The sequence below is a fragment of the Austrofundulus limnaeus genome, unplaced genomic scaffold (genome assembly GCF_001266775.1).
Source record: "Austrofundulus limnaeus strain Quisiro unplaced genomic scaffold, Austrofundulus_limnaeus-1.0 Scaffold1128, whole genome shotgun sequence".
In the NCBI taxonomy this organism is placed as follows: Eukaryota; Metazoa; Chordata; class Actinopteri; order Cyprinodontiformes; family Rivulidae; genus Austrofundulus; species Austrofundulus limnaeus.
Window position 1 is genome coordinate 50,819 of NW_013953530.1, and position 12,664 is coordinate 63,482.

Genomic DNA, 12,664 nt, shown 5'->3' on the forward strand with positions numbered 1-12,664 from the left:
CAAATGCTCTAGTCTAAAACTATCAACATTGTACCATTAAATACTCTTTATCAGCTCAAGTAACTGTATATCACTATTCTCCGTGCATTATCTTCTAGTTATACGCATTCTGTATTTAGTTGCCTTGGACCTGTGATGTGCAAATAAATTTGAATTTAATCTAATTTTGCCTTAGCTCAGGTTTCTGTATTAGAATCTTAGTTCAGTCTCTCTGAAGCACATGAATTAAAGCCAAAGTTCAAGTTTAAGTTTTTATTACAATAGAGGATATTAAATTATTTCCATATCAAATTATAAATTATGAATAAAACAATTTTTTTTGTAATTTTCAAATAAAAATAGTAAAGACAGTGAGCAAGGAATGAGTCTGGTTTAAATTATTTGGAGAACAGTGAAACTCCTAAACAGATGCTACTTAAATATCAGAATAAAAAGATGGTGGGAAGACCACCCTGCTCACACAGCTGGCATCTGAGGATATCAGCCATCACCCCCCCACGCAGAGATTCAACATTAAGAGCGTGCAGTCTCAGGGCTTTCAAAATTCATAGGAACAGTGTATAGCACAGGTACTGTGGAAGAAGGAGCAAACTGCAGTAATAATTTTGACATCTATCCACGATGAGCAAGAAGGACGTGGGGATCTGTGCAGTCTGACCAGGAGATGGTTACCTGCTCACAGACTGGACGAGGGACACGTAGTCCAGGTGTAGACAGATTCAGTTTTTAAAAACCTCATCTGAGTTCTTAAAAAGAAGTCATGTCAGAAGGATCTGTTTGTTAAAACAAAGGTTGAATCGTTTCTAAAGGAAAATAAATTGAGATCAGGAAACTCCTCCTCCGTTAGAAGAGGTCCAGTTCAGTCAGGGCTTGGCCCCTGGTGGGAAACCGGCTGCAAGAGTGTTAAAAAAAAGAGAGAACTAAAAAAAGAGGAAGAGCTGCTTATTATTAGAGATGGTGTGTTTTGGTTCATGTTTAGATTAACTGACCACTGAAAGAAAGACACATTTCTCTTCTGCACCTCAAAGGAAAATCTCTGAGGCAACTCAGAAATCAAAACTTAAAAATCCAGTTTTTTAATCCTCTCTTCCACTCATTCTAACAGTACCTGTACAGATTAAAAGAAGAGCAGTTACCCATCAAGCATGAGTTCGTTAAAGAATAATGTTCCACCTGAGATGAAGCATGGAGAGGAGGTTAAGTGAAAAATTGTTATTCAAACAAATCCATCAAATATCACACATCAACACACAAGAATGAACTGTTCTGAGTTTCACTGAAGGTTTGGCACTGATAGTCTGGCCCTTGCCTTCCTACACAGTTCTGCTCAAGTCTAGAGTCTGATTGGCTGGACACATACAGGTGCTGGTAGTGTTTGAGGAAAAGAAAAGTTCTCATGTAAGAGGAACAAATATGGGTTCTGTGATGATCCTGAAAGGAATCCATGTTAGATGAGATCAAAAACATCAAAGAGAAGTCCTAATAAATGTAAAAATATAAATGAAGCACCACACCCTCCAGAAGCTGCTGTGACGGAATCTGTTCATTACCCGTCAGCTGGTGAATGATCTTGATAGAAGTGATGAGTCAGGACTCAGCAGACAGGCTCACGTCAGTACATCAAACACTAGATTAAGACTTCAGAAGTTTTCATTTCAGAAGTTTATTGTCATCTTGAAAGAGGCGTGGGAAACCCTGGTCAGGTCAAAACAAACCAACTTACAGATTTCAATCATTTCCCACAAGCTCGACCAGAGCCAAGTGACTCAACTGTGAATCTTCATGTGACCCAACAAGTCACTTTTTTGCCTAAAACTTTTGTCACATTCTTTGCAGGAGTACGGTTTCTCACCTGTGTGAGTTCGCATGTGCGTCAAAAAGTTGCTTTTTTGGTTGAAACTCTTCCCACAATCATTGCAAGCATACGGTTTCTCACCTGTGTGAATCATCATGTGTGATGACAAATTACTCATTTGACTGAAACTCTTCCCGCATTCTTTGCAGGAGTAGTGTTTCTCTCCTGTACGAGTTCTCATGTGCCGCAGCAGGTTGCCCTCGAGACTGAAGCTCTTCCCACAGGCTTTGCAAGAGTACGGCTTCTCACCCGTGTGAGTCCTCATGTGACGAGTCAAAACACTGAGATACTCAAAACTTTTACCACATTTTTCACATGAATGTGGATATTTGTTATTATGGCTTCGAATGTGGGACAACAAAAGATGGTTTCGTTTGAAAGTTTTATCACATAACTTGCATGAATAACCCTTTTCCTTTGAGTGAATGTTCTTGTGACGGTTCAACGATGATAAATGAGAGAAACTTTTGCCACAGCTGTCACAAGTGTATGGTTTCCTCTTGTCTATGAGGCTGTTTTGACTTGGTCCTGACTCTATGGGAGACATGTGAGAGTGGAGCTGGTCTCCGTTTGGTTCCGTTTCCCTTTGGTCACTTTCTTCAGAAGTAGGAGTCTCCACAAAGGTTTTGGTCTCCTCTTCCAGAACAAACTGCTCTTCATCCTGGTTGATGCAGACTTCTTGCCGTTCTTCTTTAATCTCTGAAGATTCTGGTTCTTCCTTAATCTGTGAAGGAATCAGTTCTTCTTTAATCCCTGGAGAATCTGGGTCTTCTTTCATCTGCAAAGGATCTTGTTTGTCTTTATCATGTGGAGAATCTGGTTCTTCTTTAATTTGTTGAGGTTCTGGCTCCTCACGGTCCATTCTGCAGTTCCTCTCCTGCTTCAAGAGCTGTTGATCCATCAGAACCTCCTGCTCTAGTTCTGGAAGACAAAAGAAAAAGAATGGAAGCTATGATAGAAAAAAACACAATCGATCAAATACAGTATATCTACCAAAGCATACAGTTACAGTAAACACTACTTATATCGAGCACAATGAATGGTGTCAGTGCGAGGGATGAGATGGATGCAGCTGCTGTGTTGTGCAGCAGTAAGGAGTTGGATTGTGTTTATCAGAAAGCAAAACACATCTGCTTTCATGCATCTGAACGGATGGAGGACTTTGTATGTACGTGTGTGTTTTGTCAGGCAGAACTAGTCTCAGACACATGAACGCCTCGGACCCAACATGCTGCAGAAACATCAGAGCCCCTCCTACTGCTGTACACATCACAGCACCGGTCTCATCCTGATGGAGTCCATGATAACTTGGCCACAAATCACAGACAGAGCGCCTAACTTTTCAGCAGACAGATTCCTTCATGCACAACATCTCCATCCAGGAGTTTTCACTTATTTGACTCTAAATGTCTGCACAAGTAGTTGAGTCTTCCCTCGCTGGAATCACTGTAACTAAACATTTATTGCGTTCTTTTTTTGAGTGTTGGCCCGGTTCTCCTAAACTCTGATAACTTTGGTATTTTTCAAAACATTTGTGGCTCTCTCAAATTTTACTAAAAAACAAAAACAAAACAAAAAAAATGTTTTAAAAACCAAAGTCAAACAGGAATCAGAAACTCCCCCTCATGGAGTCATTTTTGTCTCTATTTTTTTTTCAACCTCACACAAAATCCTACTTATTCTACTCATAAACCTCAGAAGTGAACCCTGATAAGCTCTTCTGGATTTGTGGTCATATTATGGAAAGGCGTCCACAAAGACCTGGGGTCAGATTTATAAAGGATTGCGTGGAAACCATACTAAATGTGAACGTACGGCCAAAAGGCGAAAATGGCATAAGCCAAAAAAAAATTCTGATTTATAAAACCGTGCATACACATGTCTGCGCATCTTTCATTTTTAGATCACAGCGGCACCTCAGAGTTTGCGTACAAGGTCCCGCCTTAGGTTCTACCCTCTACACGCCCACATTCAACCATAAACAGTCAATGCAAAGCACCTCATGAATGTTAAGATGTATTTAAATCAGTCAGCTGATCAATGTCAAAAAAAAGATTGGCCGACTCAGACACGTGCTCCGTTGTGCGTCTGGAGGATGAAAGGTGCTGACAACTGCTCACGTGAACAGATTATCTGTAATTGACACAGATTTTCCCGTATTTTGCAGATTTACAGACATTTAGAGTAATCTAATGATTTTTATCAAAAACTCAGGTTCAAATTAATTTTCTCTCAGAGCCTGCAGGACGATAAAAACAATAAATAAAATTCCATATAAGTCAGATAAACTTAGAAATAATTTCACCACTTGTCTCCCCGTCCTCCCCCTCTGCTGTTATCCGTGGCAGACCCCCCCCCCCACACACACACACACACCCGCGCGCATGATAAATACGAATCTTAAAAAGTGAAGTTTTATAACAGCCACACTGACAAGGGGCTCGCCCTGCAAGTACCCAAAGCGTGCCTTTTTGCTACCGTGCTGTTGAAATGTCTCTTGTCGGGGAGGGGTCTGTGGGTCAGGGTCATCTGAGGAGGAGGGTGATGAATGGAGTTGAGGGAACTTTTGTTTAAGATTTAAGTTTTTTTATTTCAAAGATCCTTATGGCTCAGCAGCAGAAGCATAAATTATATTGATGATGATAAAGTTGAATAAAAATCTAAGTCTGATTATGAAGGTAAATTAAATATCTGACAGTGATCATGAGGAGCCAGTTGAGGTGGCTTGGGCATCTGGTAAGGATGCCTCCTGGACGCCTCCCTGGTGAGGTATTCCGGGCACGTCCCACCGGGAGGAGGCCCCGAGGAAGACCCAGGACACGCTGGAGGGACTATGTCTCTCGGCTGGCCTGGGAACGCCTTGGAGTTCCCCCGGAGGAGCTGGAAGAAGTGGCTGGGGAGAGGGAGGTCTGGGCCTCCCTTCTGAAGCTGCTGCCCCCGCGACCCGACCCTGGATAGGCGGAAGAAAATGGATGGATGGATGGATGGATGGATGATCATGACGCAGTGTGGCTCTAATTCCTCTTCACCATCTGTGTCGCAGCTTCATGTTTCCAAAATGAGCGTACGCATGGGTCAAAGCTGGCGTGAGGCACCGCACATTTTCACGTCAAGTTTGGATTTTATGAATCAACCTTGGTGTGAAAAGTGGAGTACACAAGTTTCTGGGCTCCTTTTGTGCGTACGCCGGTTTTATAAATCTGACCCCTGGAAGTTACATTTAAGTAGAAAATCAATTCTGACTTCAAAATGTTGGAGCTGTCAGGTGTAGGAGAGATGAACACAAAGTGATGTTGGTGGCCAGTAAAAAGTCCGTGACCAAGAGTTCAGGAAAATGTGCAGCAACTTCCTGTTTTCTCCTGATGGTTTTTATTTTTGTATTTTAAAGTTAAAACTAATAAAAATGTTTGATTAAAAACACAAACAAACTCTGTTATGACCATGGAGACCATCACAGAGTTTCATACCTGAAGTCTGAAGGTCCCTCTGGACCGGTCCGCTCTGACCACCCATCCCTTTCTGGAACCGGACCCTCCTGCTGTTCTCACAAGCTCCAGATGTTTCCTCACATCTGGATTTAGGCATCAGAAAAGAATCAGTGTCCAAGAAATGCTCAACCTCCTGCCTGGTCCAGAATTCAACCTGGATGTCTTTGATCTGAGGAGGTTCTGGTTCCTCCTCCACAGAACCGTCTTCATGTGGAGGTTCTGGAGGAACAAATGGACAAAATGAACACAAAGTCTTAAATTTTAAAAGATAAACAAGGATCCTGTGGTGTGGACAGATCCAAAGCTCAACACTGCTGGGAAACAGGAAGAGCACTCGGTTTCCCTCGATGACACTGAAATGCAGCAGTAAAACGTGTTCTGTTCTATCCAGACAGTCTACAGAACCTCTCGGGTCAACAGGAGGAGCCGAGTGCAGCACAGCAGGTCCAACAAGAACAAACTGAATCATGGAATTGAAAGTAGTCAAACTGAACTTTTAAGGCAACAAAATGCAGTTTCAAAGCAAATTAGTGAAATTCATTTTCAAACCAATGATTCCACATTATGCAAATAAAGAATCAGTCTGAACAGTTTGACTTCAGTTTCTAATTATAGATCAGTTTTCTTCCCATACTGAGCTCTATTATCAGTTAGATCTGTGGAGAACAGATGGTCGTTAAAATCTGCTGCATCTTTTTCCACATTCTCTTTCTGAAAAAAGGAGGCAAGTCTCATTTAAAGTTGAGTTTTGGATTTTCCAGATTGTTTGTAATTAATAAATAAATATAAGGGTATAAACCACCAGCTTTATCACAGTACAATATTATATCAATTTGTTTGGATGAAGTTTCTTGATATCACAAAGTCTGGTTTGATTCAGTTCAAATCACAAGTCTGTGATTGATGAAGTAAAGTAAAGTAAATAAGGGCATTTATCGATCCACACCGCAAATATGATGATATGGATAGATGTTTTTGTTTATATATAAAATTTATATATATATATGTACATATATATATATGTATGTATGTATCTTTAACCCTCCTATCATCCTCAAATATAATAATAAATTTGGTCCTTGGGGTCAATCTAACCCCAGGGGCATTTAGTTGACCACGTTTTTGTGACAGGCACTTTGTTTGTTGAATACATAAATAACCCCTTGAAAATCAGTGAGTTGACCTGTACTCTAGCGCCATCATCAGGCCAAACCTTTAAATTAGAATGAATTTATCTAGAATTTTTCATCCAAATCTTCTCAAATTTACTTCTCAACGTTAATGACCACAAGTCTCGTTTTGGTGATGATGGATAGGACCTTTACTGTAGCGCCACCATCAGAAAAACTTTCAGGTTGAGAGCACATTCATGACTCTCACAGAATGACCATGTCAACATCCAAGTCTTTCCAACTGTCCCCATATACACGCTTCCCCTCTAAATTTATCACCCCAAGCACAATATTGTTTATGGATGGCGTAAGAGTTTGAATGATGAATTGATGTCATCAACATGGCTGACTGCATATCTGGTGGGTCCTGGAACCATTTTGATAATATTACTAGTGCTACGTCTACGCTGCGTTTTCAGTGGAGAAAGGGATTATATTATTTTTCCATTTCTGGAAGAGATCATGTCTGCAGGTGGTTGAGAGACAACAGGAGGGTCACCACTCTCATTCTCATCAGATGAGAATTCCTCAATATCAGGGTCCTCCTGAACACAGTCCTGTCTCAGAGACAATCTCCTCTAAGTCACGTTCACTGTCCAAGAGCTGTTCCAAAATAAACCTTTTCCCAGAAGACATTTTCAAAGAGAGAGTGTGCACACACACACACACACACACACACACACACACACACACACACACACACACACACACACACACACATGCCCATGCACTCCCTGCTTCACAGAGAGCTGCTGTTCACAGAGAGAAGGTTGGTGCGAAAATACGGACTGGATAACAACCTGGCATATTCCTGTGTGTAACACCNAACAAAATATATCAACTCAAATGTATGAACTGCACCTGCAGGTGTGGTCATGTAAGGTCACACACACTGACAGACACGTTTTAACAGCTAAAACAACTTTGAGTCAAACTGACCCCTGAGGACGACCAATGCGTGCAGTATGTGTTCGGCTCATTGAAAAAATATCTTCATGAAAAGTTTATGTTTTATCAGTTGTCCCCGTCAAATTAGGCAAAGTCATGAAATATGAAGCAAAAGAAAAAAAGGTTCACTACTGTTTTTTGAATGATAAACATTGAATGGGGTCAAACTGACTCCAAAGACGATAGGAGGGTTAATAAATTAAGTCTTTAAACCTAAACCATGTGAACATCTTCCAGCTGCATCAGCATCAAGCTGACCTCCTCCTGCATCCTCCTAGCCTTCATCAACCTGACTGACACTTCCATCATCATCCTCAGACCTTTGCTCTCTGGCTGTCAACTCTTCATCACTTTTGTAACTTTAATCATCACTCGAGTCCGAGGTAATTTATTCAGCTATAGGCTTCTTTATATTTTTGCAGTGCTTTTCGTATAAACGATGAGAGATACTCACACAAATGCTAATAATTTGCACAAGACTGCATTTTTGTAACCAAGCATAAAAAAATACACGAAGTCGTAACTTGACGATGAACGAGGTCCATTTCAGTGGATGTATGGTAATTCATTACTAAAATTAAAGGGTCAACAACGTTCATACAGTGAAAAGTTTGATGAACTCAACAATTCATGCAGAGTGTTAAAGCAGAAAAACAGGAAAGCCCTGAGAATGAGGACGAACCTGAGAAAACAGACATTTTACTGCTCTGCTCCTATTTTGTCCACATCCGACTTCAACACAACACAGATGGTTCCGAATGTCTCAGCGGACAAACAAATCCCTTTAAGTTTTCACCTCAGACAGCACACAAAGCTAATGTTATTAGCAATAGCAACATCATTGGTTAGCATTCTCCCGGATGTGACGTATAGCCTGAACTTCCGCCTTAGATAATAAAACATTTGAAGTTGTTGGGGTTTTTTTTCCACAAGTTTATATTTATGTGCGGCAGCTAATAACTTAATTCTGCTACTAAGAGATTAATATTTCCTAAGAGTTGAAAAGGCAGATAGACTGTTTAAAATAGGCTCGCGCTGCTACACAGTTTTATTTACGGCCCCCATGTCGATGATAATATGCTGCGTTTAAATACACCTCGTAAACCCAACAATCTAAAATTATTTAAGACAAGTGTCTTTTATAACTATGGGTGTGGCATTTTTAAGTGACCATTAAAAATACATAGGGTATATTTATGGAAGCCCATTTGCTTTGGAAGCCCATTTCCGCCACCCTGATAAAAAATAAATAAAACTTGTATCTCATAATTATGACTTAGCTATCTCATTATTATGAGATACTANGTATCTCATAATTATGACTTAGCTATCTCATTATTATGAGATACTATCTCATAATTATGAGATAGCTAAGTCATAATTATGAGATAGTATCTCATAATTATGAGATACAAGTTTTATTTATTTTTTGTATCTCATAATTATGAGATACTATCTCATAATTATGAGATAGCTATCTCATGACCATGTGCCAAATGATGCATTAGTTGTACTTTGTAAATTAAGGACTATGGTCTCATGAAAGTATTCAAATTCACATTTAATATTTGAAGTACTTTATTATGAATATACAAAAATATAAACTGGGGGAAAAATGTTTGTTGTTTTGAAATCATTTTGGCTAACAATGGAATGAGCTTTATCAGGATATATAATTAGCTAAAACGTAACTTATGAATATTAAAACATTTGCATCAACACTATCAGCCATCAATATGTAGGTCAGATTGTGGGACACATTTGCCATGGCCTGGGGTGAAAATACCTGAGATATTCACTAATAATTAGTTCACTATTGAGGGCTTTCTGATCATCCTCTGCCTCCTTCCTTTCTCTTAGTCTTCAGTCAGGGTGCTGAACTCTTGTGAGGTGTGTTCATGCCTTCACGTCAGTGCCTTATGTCTCCTCCTTTGTTCAGGTTGTTGGACCAAAGATCTGTCTGAGGGGCTTCAGCCCCTTACAGAACAGAGGAGGGGACAGAACCTCATGTATATGTCACATTTGATCCTGACTTGTGCGTTCGGCTTTGAACTGACCGCTAAAATCATCTTCCACGTTCCCCTCAGGTTCTTTTTGTCCTGTTGATGAATATGATTTAGATTAAATACATGTGGCAGAATGATGTCTAAGAGAGGCAAGGTGATCACAACCAAAAGCTAATTATTAGTTCCAACAATATACAGTACATGTAGCTAACGTAAATCAACTTTTGTTCATAGTACAAGTAATAAATCACAAAATGATGAACAATTGGATAACAATAGGAATTTAAATTTGCGCTTAAAATGACCAACATGCATTTTTTTATTTATACACAAAGTTCAAATATTTCAGTTTCAAGCTAATATAATAGAAACATTTCCAACAGGAGAGATTATAACACAAGCTCATGTAACTTTGAACATCCACATATTATAATATCAACTTTAGTTGGAGAATGAAGAAAAGTCTCAACTAACAAGAAAAATGTCCAATCTCTTTTTAATGATTACTAAAAATATTATTATCTATCACTGAGGCTTTTTTTCTGCTTGGCTCTTGGAAGAGTCAGACGCTTCTGCTCTTTCTCCAGCACCTCCCACATTCTCCTGCTTTACTGCTGTGCTGGATCTTGACTTCCTTCTACCTATCATTCAAGAACTGGAATTATGGATCTGGTCAATTGGTCTCTGAATGCAATTGACACAATTTTCTCCACTTCGAGATTGGAGCGTGGGGATCGCTCCTGCCCCACTACGGTGCCAGCAGGGCGAATTTCGGGAAGCTGGGAGTCCTGGAATTTGATCTGCCTGGCACCTCTGTCCATTGAGGATGCCGAAGATATTTTTATATTTGGCTTTAAGATAATCGGATTCCTGCTGTTCGGCTGTGGAGGAGTTCTGGTTTATGGGAAAATGAGAATGGCGCTGGCAGCGATCCGATCCTGTGAGAAGCTGTCAGTGTCCCTGGACGGGATCTCTCGAACGCAGAACACAGACTCAAATTATGGGAGAACTGAGTCGCAAACTGGATGCGGTGCTAACTAGGATCGCAGCTCAGCAGTGCGAGGAGTGAGGCAACATCTGGGTGAAGTTCTTACGGGAGAAAGCGAGGTGGTAATTAATCTGGACCATTTGTCATTTTCGCAACACAGAGACACAGTAAAGACTCAAACGGTGGTGGAAAGTATTCTGCTGCTGTCCTAAAGCATTTTCTTTTTTTCACCATTGGATCCCCACAGATGTGTCCTTGGGGCAGACTGATAAAGAACTCCCTGAAAGAAGTTATGCGTGGGTGGTAGACATGATCTTTCCACTCCCTCCCTATCCCCATCCCTTATCTTGTGTCTGTCTCCAGACGAGGCCATGGAGTTGGAATAGAGAACTGAACTCTGTACAGAGATATGGACTCTGGGAAACTGCGTTCGAGGGATAACATCAGTTGGACTATGGAGGTCTCTGTATGGGGCAGGCACTTGCCCTCGACGTCACAGGTTCCTCCACAATCCCTTCCCCYGTCCATATTTGTTCTCCTGTAACCCCCCMCCCCCACCCCCCACCCCCCGCTTGCTGCCTCTGCTTCTACCTGCAACGCTCGTGTGCTTATGTTTGCTAAACACAAGATCAAAGTTTTTTTAAACTCATCTTTCCTATGTGTGTGTGTATTCCAAACTGCAAGGCAGCGCACGTCGTTGCGCAGGGCCCTGGACATTCATTCCCCCGTGTCTATCATGTGTATGTGTTCCTCCGGACAGATGTTCAAAACTGCAAATTTCGTTCTGCATTACATCTGGATGTTGTGATTGAATGACAAGAAAGGATTCTTGATTCTTGATTCTTGAGTATTGATGGTCACATAACGAATCACAGCTGTTTGTTGTTGTGCTGAAAAGGCCATTGGAGCCATGGGTCTGGTGAGAGACACATTGCCGGGGACATAGACCTTAGAGAAGACGTTTGTGGACACACTGTTATTTGCTAAAATAGCTGAATCCTGGAGACACTGGGAGAGAGGAGTGCAGGCCGGCATGGGGGGCCTGATGAAACCAAAAGGGTAAGGAGCTGTAGGGCTGGGCATCAGCATGGGGGGAAACATGGGTGTGGGTGGGAGCATGGGTGTGGCAGGAAGCAGTGGTGCTGGGAGGCTGGGCACTGGTGCTGGGCTCGGCAGAGGGGGTGTGGGGTAAGGACAAGCTGAATCACATGAATCCATTCCTTCATACTGACACCGTCCTAACAGAATGCCCCTCTGCTCCACCTGCAGAGCTCCAGACAGGACCTGGAAGGAGTCCGTCAGTTTCTCATTTATCTTGATGAATTTATCTTCATATGTGCTGCTCTTCATAAAGCTCTTGAATCCTTTAACTCTGGAGTATTTTTCCAACAGAGCCTTGGCAGAGATCAGTGTGTTGCAAAGTTCTTGCAGAGCTTGCTCCACCACGGGGGACATTTGTCCAGGTTCTTTGATGGCCAAAACCAACTGCTCCAGCAATTTAACTCGACCTTCAGTGCGTTTGCAGCGTTCCTTGTTGGTCTTCATGCTTCCAACCATCTGATAAATGCTGGAGCACAGGTTCAAGACCTTTTGGATAATCTCCATCTTACTCATGATCACATCCATCGTGGCAGAGGAGCAGGGAACTGGAGATGTAAAGAAGCCACAAGTTAAACTGTGCTGAAATGAAAAAAAAATTATAAGCAAACTTCATCTATTCAAAGCACCAACCAGCAGAGCCAAGTTGCTCTTTAAGATCAATAAAAAAATTCAAGCTTTGTTTGGGGGAACATGTTTACTTTGAAGAAAACATTTTAAGTATCACAGCTTTAGTCTGAAACAGCAGCATTTTTTCTTTTTTCTTCACTTAAAAACTAAATAAATTCTACATACAAAAAAATACAAATCAAATAAAATGAAAGGCAGCAGAAAGAAGAAAAAAAATCTTATATCTGCCCCTTTTTCCCAAAAAATAAATTTATACAATATTAATCTACAAGAACTGTTATTATTCAGGCTGTTGTTGAGACTGTCAAATTTTAAGCTCACATTTCTTAAGGCTCGTTCACACCGAGAGCGTTTTGAGCGGCAGGAGCTGCCAGTTTACATGCAAAGTCTATGGCGAACGCGCCTCAAGGGGTTGTGCGTCGCGTCACGCGCGTTATGAGCGGCGCGCAAGGAAGGCGGAAGGGGCGCAGAGCGTTTTC

The 12,664-nt window shown here is 41.2% G+C and overlaps 1 protein-coding gene across 1 annotated transcript; it reads right to left on the reverse strand.

Annotated features, from left to right (window-relative positions):
- Window positions 1-1,060: 1,060 nt before the first annotated feature.
- Window positions 1,061-8,314, reverse strand: LOC106534267 (zinc finger protein 16). Its single transcript, XM_014030845.1, has 3 exons — window positions 8,146-8,314; window positions 5,323-5,562; window positions 1,061-2,776 (listed from the first exon to the last, which is right to left on the reverse strand). Exons 1-3 carry the CDS (start codon window positions 8,159-8,161, stop codon window positions 1,767-1,769), a joined length of 1,266 nt encoding a protein of 421 aa, XP_013886299.1. The 5' UTR covers window positions 8,162-8,314; the 3' UTR covers window positions 1,061-1,766.
- Between the last annotated feature and the right edge of the window lie 4,350 nt (window positions 8,315-12,664).